Source organism: Microtus ochrogaster, chromosome 5 (assembly GCF_000317375.1).
Source record: "Microtus ochrogaster isolate Prairie Vole_2 chromosome 5, MicOch1.0, whole genome shotgun sequence".
Classification (NCBI taxonomy): Eukaryota; Metazoa; Chordata; class Mammalia; order Rodentia; family Cricetidae; genus Microtus; species Microtus ochrogaster.
In genome coordinates this window covers 80623289-80630788 of record NC_022012.1, presented here as the reverse complement: position 1 = coordinate 80630788, position 7500 = coordinate 80623289, and the positions used below count along the sequence as shown (strand labels likewise).

Here is a 7500-nt window from a genome sequence, read left to right as displayed (position 1 = left end):
TTGGGGGCAGGTGCTAGGGATGCTCTTGGCTAGATTGGCTCAGAGTTTTGACTGTTCAAAGTAAAGTCCCTTTTACTCACTTGGTTGACTTAAAGGTGATATATATATATTATGAACTTTCCTACTCCCCCCCACCCCCGAAGAAACTTCATTGGCCTCCTGGTTACTCATCCTGAAAAGAGTACAATCCATTTTAGAGAAAAACACACCTGTCACCTAGGACATGACATGATCACATTTGGCAAGAAAACCTCATTTAAGCTGTTTCAGAGTTGGTAGCATTCAGAATAGTCCTTACTAAAAAGTTATGATCAAGTTCCCTTTTAAAATGAGACACACACCCCCCCCTCCTTTTGTCCCTCCAAAACATACATCCTGAAGCAAGAATTTTGGGCAAGGGAAAATACAAAGGCATTTACATTACATAAGGATGGGGACTGGGGAAAAGTGACAGCCAAGCCCAAGGAAACCATGCTAAGGGCTAATAAAGGAGAGTCTCAGAACTGGAAGAGGTCTGTCTTCTGCTTATGAAATAGACTCACTCTCAGCCTGTCAATGCTAAATGTTAGGACTTCTGTCTCTGCTGGAGACACAGCCTGGTGCATGTCAGCGTTTAGTGTTTGTCAGCTTTCTCAGCACTCCCTGACTCCGTTTACCTTTACTCCGCATCCCATTCTCTTACTGCCTATCTGAAGGATTGGATGGGCAGAGTATAGGTGGCGGTGGTTGGTCTTCCCCGTATGTTGTCCATTTAATTCCAGAGCACTGATTTTTCCGAAGTGTGCTCTGACCTGGGAAAATGGACACACATTCTTCACAATAGGAATAACTAATTACTTCTTTTTTTTTTACAGAAAAAATTGGTGATTCAAGGAAAGCACATTGCAATGCATTATAGCAATCCCAGACCTAAGTTTGAAGATTGGCTTTGTAACAAGGTAAGCATCTGTTCTTCCCAAATAAATAGACTAAGTTTGTCTCTTTGTTCATTTGTTTGTTTGATTTCCTAACAAAAAAATTGGCACAATCACCAGCTTGTATCAGAAGTCCATTTTTTGTGCTTTCTGACTTTTCTTTGGTCTTCCTGTGCTGGCATTAAAGGACAGCAACCCTGGAATTCTGTGAAGATATAGGATTCTAACTCAGAGTTTCATTTAAGATTTTTTTTTAGATGTGTTTCACTTTGTTGTTTATGAAATTCTGAATCTCAAGTTTTTTTACATGTTGTTAATTATGTTAACAAAGATCCTTGAGAGCCTTGGTGTATAATAACATTGGTCCTGTCACCAATGCTGAATTTTGATAGTACTAAGATAATTCATTGTGTATGAGGCTAGAAAGGGGAAAGGTCATGTCCAGGATATATTATGTTTACATATATGACAGTTCATGTAATGCTCTTTTCACATAAAGAAGAACTTTTGTTGGTGGCTGCTGCAAGAAACTTCTCTCCTCATCTTGGTGACAGCGGAATCCTACCTTAATGTATAATGGTTTTTTTTTTTTTTTTTTTGAAGAATTCTGAGGGTATAACATGATAAAATTTTAAGTTATGCCCTTTTGTCTATACGTAATAGCAATTTTTGCTTTTATATTTAGTTACTTGAGTTACCTGTGGCCTCACTGTTCTAACCCACATGATGACTAGGAAGCCTAGCCTAATGTAAGAAATAATTACAGATAAAACTTTTTTTTTTCCAGTGCTGCCTTAACAATTTCAGGAAAAGACTAAAATGCTTCCGATGTGGAGCAGACAAGTTTGGTAAGCGTGGATTCAGCTATTTGGAAAATGCAATTAAACCTGAATTACTGCCTATGTACCCAAGGAAAAGCATAGATTTTTTTTTTTTTTTGGATGTCTCAACCAGGAACTTACATATAGCATAAATTTTTTTTTACCTTGGGCTAAGTAGATGCTGCATGGTTGTAAGAGAAGAGAAAATTCTCCAAAATTAAGAGTGTTTACCTGGTTTGCATGCTACATCTACTTTTGTTTAGTCTGTAGTGGTGCTGTCCTGCACTGGTTCAGGGTTTGCATTCTGTGTTACCTCTGTCAAAATTATGAGGTTCAAGTGTAGCCACACATTTGTTTGTTTTTTGAGACAGGGTTTCTCTATGTGGCTCTAGCTGTCCTGGAATTTGCTCTATGGTCCAGGCTGGCCTTTAACTCAAAGAGTTCTGCCTGCCTCTGCCTCCCAAGTGCTGGAATTAAAGGTGTGCACTACCACTGGCCAGCTAAGATTTTTTTTGAAAGAAAAAAATGGCATGGTGATTCACACCTGTGCTGAGTCAAGAGGATAAAAAAATCAAGGCCAGAAAGGGTATCTTAGGTTTTAAGCTGACCAAAATTACATAGTAAAACAATCAAAAATTGTGGCTGGGGAGATGGCTCAGTAGGTAAGGTATTTTCTGTGCAAGCATTAGGACCAGAGTTCAAATCCTTAACATTCACACAACCAAAAAGAAAAAAAAAGGCGGGGCATGGTGGTGTGCTTATAATTACAGGGCTGTCCCTGGTGCTCTCAAAGTGAGTGAAAAACTGTCAAAGGACAAGAAGTAATAGAGACATCAGCCATGGACTTCTCCCTCTACATGCACTTGCTGGCCTGTGAATAAGATACACCACACAAAGAAAAGATCACCTTCCCAAATTAGAAACAAAACCAAAGGCTGCCAGATGCTTAAAATAAAAACAGTTGGCCCTCAGGAGTTGATTGCAGGATGATCTGGAGTTCCAGGTCATCCTCAACTATATAGCAAGTTTGTTTCCAGCTTTGACTATATGAAACTGTCTCATATAAAAGTGCTCTAGAAGTTACAATGTATTTCTTTGTTAAAAAATACTTTGTAGCTGGGAACGTTCTCATGCCTATAATTGAATCATCACACTTAGGAAGCTGAGATAGGATTGCCAAGAGTTTAAAACATGTCTGGACTATATGTAGTAAAACCATGTCCTTTTTTTTTTTTAATCTAAATATATTGGAAACAAAACTACTTGGGGAACTGAAGGTATAAATATCTCAGTTATCTCAGTGGTAGGGCTCTTACCAAGCATGCACACGGGACCTTGGTTTGACCCTCCCAAAAACTAATAAAGAAAGTGATGTTTGGGGGCTGGAGAGATGGCTCAGAGGTTAAGAGCATTGCCTACTCTTCCAAAGGTCCCGAGTTCAATTCCCAGCAACCACATGGTGGCTCACAACCATCTGTAATGAGGTCTGGTGCCCTCTTCTGGCCTGCTGGCATACACACAGACAGAATATTGTATACATAATAAATAAATATTTTTAAAAAAAGATAAGAAAGTGATGTTTGTTTGTCCATTTGTCCATTTTCATTTGGGTCTCCTTTGCTCCTAGACTCTGAACAGGAAGTGCCCCCTGGAACTACAGAGTCTGTTCAGTCAGTGGATTACTACTGCGATAGTAAGTTCAACATAATCCTTTGATTTTCATGTTAAACGCTGACCTCTCTTAGCAGTCTCAGTTCCCTTATATGTTTTAAGGGAGTGCCCACAACTATAGTTTGCCCTGTAGAAATTTGCCCAAGTTAAAATATAAGCCAAAATCCTGTAAAAATAAATAGTTTAGTCTGTAAACCTGCATTTAGAAAGCACTGATGTGCCAGGTGGTGGTGGCGCACACCTTTAATCCCAGCACTTGGGAGGCAGAGGTAGGCGGATCTCTGTGAGTTCAAGGCCAGCCTGGTCTACAGAGTGAGTTCCAGGACAAGCACCAAAACTACAGAGAAACCTTGTCTTGAAAAAAGAAAGAAAAAGAAAGCACTGATGGTGGGAATGTTTGATTGCTATTTTTCTTGTGTACCAACAGCAATTATTCTCCGGAACATAGCTCCGCACACTGTGGTGGATTCCATTATGACAGCACTGTCTCCTTATGCGTCCTTAGCTGTCAATAACATTCGCCTCATAAAAGATAAACAGACACAACAGAACAGAGGCTTTGCATTTGTGCAGCTGTCTTCTGCAATGGTGAGCTTCTCCAATCACCTTTGGTTTTGTCTTTTTTAAAAATATCTTACTGACTGGTAAGAGGGTACAGGTTGACTGGGTGATGGTAACACAGTACTCAGAAGACAGACAAGCAGATCACTGTGAGTTTGAGGCCAGCCTGTTCTACAAGAGCTAGTTCCAGGACAGCCAGGGCTACACAAAAACCCTGTCCTGAAAAAAGCAACAAAAAAGGACAGAGGTCTAGGCAATAAGTGTAGCCTAAGCTAAGTTGTTTAGTGACACAGTGTGTGCAGAATCCTGGTTTAAGCTCTAGCATCAAAATAGAAAAAATGCCAGAAGTGGTGATACACGCCTTGAATGTCAGCACTCGGGAGGCAGCGATAGATACTCTGAGTTTGAGGCCTTCCAGTGCATATAGCGAAATTTTGTCTCAAAACAAGACAAAATCCCACAAAATAAAAAGAACAAAACAAACCCCAAAAATAACTAAAATAGCTTTTCTGAATGTGCCCACTATTTGTGTAGTGCCATGTAGAACTCTGTCAACATGGGAAGTGATAATGTAGGCTCTAGGTGACATGGTCATTGCATACAGAAGTGGGTTGTAAATAGCAATATAGTGGCCATAATAAACCATTGCAGCCAATAAAATGCATTCTCTTGTTCCTAAAGTAACAAAGAAAAGCATCTGTTGTATGCTCAAGAAATGAAAATTAATTTATTCCACAAATTTGAACAGCATTTTATGGTTAGAACTGTAAAGTAGCAGGTGTCTTCAAGAAAAACATCACACTTAGAAATTTATGGTGTTGGGCTGGAGAGATGGCTCAGAGGTTAAGAGCACTGGCTGCTCTTCCAGAGGTCCTGAGTTCAATTCCCAGCAACCACATGGTGGCTCACAACCATCTGTATTGAGATCTTGCGCCCTCCTCTGGCGAGCGGGCATACATCAAGGCAGAATGTTGTATACATAATAAATAAATAAATCTTTAAAAAAAAAAAGAAATTTATGGTGTTATGGATCTAGAAATCTCCCATGACTAACACAACCAGTTCCGAGTTTCCTATCAAAGTATAAAAAGATAGTTAGCAAGAAATAGCAGAACTTGGAAAGTTTACTTCTAGAATCATCTGTGAAGCCCATCAGTATAAACAAGTTTTCTGTACATCCAAATAAGATGTTACTCTTTCCATTTGCTTTTGTTTCCCAAATGAAAAATCCTTATATAGACACTGTCTCTTTGTACCTTTGATAGTTCTTTAGCCATACTGATTTCCTTGGTAGTAGGGAGGTAGGCAGTGACAAAGAACTTGAGCAAAGTAAGCAACTTTCACTGGATGATTTGGGGAAGATAATTTCAATCATTCATCAGCTAGTGTACCACATGCATGTTTGGGTCCCCTGGAAATCAAGTAATAAATGGCTGTGAGCTGCCATGTAGGTGCTGGGAATGGAACCTAAATCCTTTGGAAGAGGAGCCAGTTCTTTTAGCTGCTGAGACATCTCTTCAACCCCAAAAATCAAGTAACAGCCTGGTATGGTAGCACATGCTTTTAATCCCCACACTCTAGAGACAGAGGCAGGTGATCTCTGTGTTCCTGGTCGGCCTGATCTGTAGTTTGAGTTCTAGGCCATAATTAATAGCCAGACCTGTATCGTGAAACCCTGTCTCAAAAAGAGAAAACAGCTTTAAGAGGCAATTGTGGCTCAGCTAATTATAATAGTGTATGTGAGGCTTCCAGAACACAATGTTCAAAGCTGTATAGTTACAGTTGTGCTACACTACATTGAGGACTGAGGTTTTGGACAACTGAAATTGGAGTGTCATTTCAGTCTTTTGTACCTTTAGACTCTGTGTGTGTTCCTTTAACAATTCTTAGAGGTATTTCTTTTCTAAAGTTTTTATGTCCACAAGTATACTAAGAAATTATTGCCTTTTTCTTTCTCTCTCTTTTTTTTTTAATATTTATTTATTTATTTATTTATTATGTATATAGTATTCTGTCTGTATGTCTGCAGGCCAGAAGAGGGCACCGGATCTCATTACAGATGGTTATGAGCCACCATGTGGTTGCTGGGAACTGAACTCAGGACCTTTGGAAGAGCAGGCAATAGGCAATGCTCTTAACCACTGAGCTATCTCTCCAGCCCCTTTCTCTCTCTCTTTAATGGAAACAAAGCTTTGTTTCTTAGATGGAGTAGGTGGTAGGAAGATATTCTAAATTATATAACAAAATTGTTTTTCTTCACTTTCTCCTTCAGGATGCTTCTCAGCTGCTTCAGATATTACAGAGTCTCCATCCTCCATTGAAAATTGATGGGAAAACTATTGGGGTTGACTTTGCAAAAAGTGCCAGAAAGTGAGTGGTATTATTGTCCTTGGTTTTTTTGTTTTTTGTTTTTTGTTTTTTTTTTTTTTGTTTTCTGGTTTTTCGAGACAGGGTTTCTCTGTGGTTTTGGGGCCCGTCCTGGAACTAGCTCTTATAGACCAGGCTGGTCTCGAACTCACAGAGATCCACCTGCCTCTGCCTCCCGAGTGCTGGGATTAAAGGCGTTCGCCACCACCGCCCGGCTGTCCTTATTTCAAACTATTAGCATTTGTATATTTGTACTGTCAACACTGATTTCCCTGATTGTAGATTAAGAGGGAGAAGAGAGTCTATCCCTGCAGCCCTCTATAACCAGATAATAACAGTTGCCAGCAATGGTTTCAGCAGATACATTGAGAACACATTCTGTGCAAACTGCAGCCGTGTAATGCAAACCTGACCAGAAATAATCCTTAGCTTGCAGGATATGCTATTATGTTACATTATGTATGCTAATATGTTACATTACTGTCTAATGCGCTAAGTATCCTTCTTACAAAAAAATTATTTAATGCCGGGCGATGGTGGCGCACGCCTTTAATCCCAGCACTTGGGAGGCAGAGGCAGGTGGATCTCTGTGAGTTCGAGACCAGCCTGGTCTACAGAGCGAGTTCCAGGACAGGCTCCAAAGCCATAGTGAAACCCTGTCTCGAAAAATCAAAAAAAAAAATATTTATTTTTACTTTATGTGCATTGTTGGTTTGCCTACATGTATGTCCGTGTGAGAGTGTCAGATCTTAAAGTTACAGACAGTTGTTAATTGCTACATGGAAACTAGGAATTCAACATGGATCCTTTGGAAGAGCAGTCGGTGCTCTTAACCACTGAGTCATCATTCCAGCCCAAGTATCCTTTTTTTAGAGCCAGGAGATGCCTTAGGAGGTAAAGTAGTTGTCATTTCTCTGACCCCAATGCTGTGACAAGGAGATCCTGGTAGCCAAAACAGCTAGGTTTTTTTTTTTTTTTTTTTTTTTTAGAAATTCTGTCTCAAAATTAAGGTAGAGAGCCAGGCAGTGGTGGTGCATGCCTTTAATCCCAGTGCTTGGGAGGCAGAGGCAGGCAGATCTCTGTGACTTTGAGGCCAGCCTGGGCGACAGATTTTTCCAAAGCTACAGAGAAACCTTTTCTCAAAAAAAATAATAATAGAGGGGGGG

At 39.9% G+C, this 7500-nt stretch overlaps 1 protein-coding gene across 3 annotated transcripts in view; it reads left to right on the top strand.

The window, feature by feature from the left end:
- Rbm5 (RNA binding motif protein 5) overlaps window positions 1-7500 on the top strand; it is a 34161-nt gene that overhangs the window by 11890 nt on the left and 14771 nt on the right. For all 3 annotated transcript variants that reach the window (XM_005347865.3, XM_005347866.3, XM_013346534.2), the window contains exons 7-11: window positions 855-938; window positions 1702-1762; window positions 3363-3428; window positions 3834-3994; window positions 6240-6337. In XM_005347865.3, the coding sequence (XP_005347922.1) occupies window positions 855-938; window positions 1702-1762; window positions 3363-3428; window positions 3834-3994; window positions 6240-6337 (470 nt within the window). The remainder of the gene's footprint in view (window positions 1-854; window positions 939-1701; window positions 1763-3362; window positions 3429-3833; window positions 3995-6239; window positions 6338-7500) is intronic.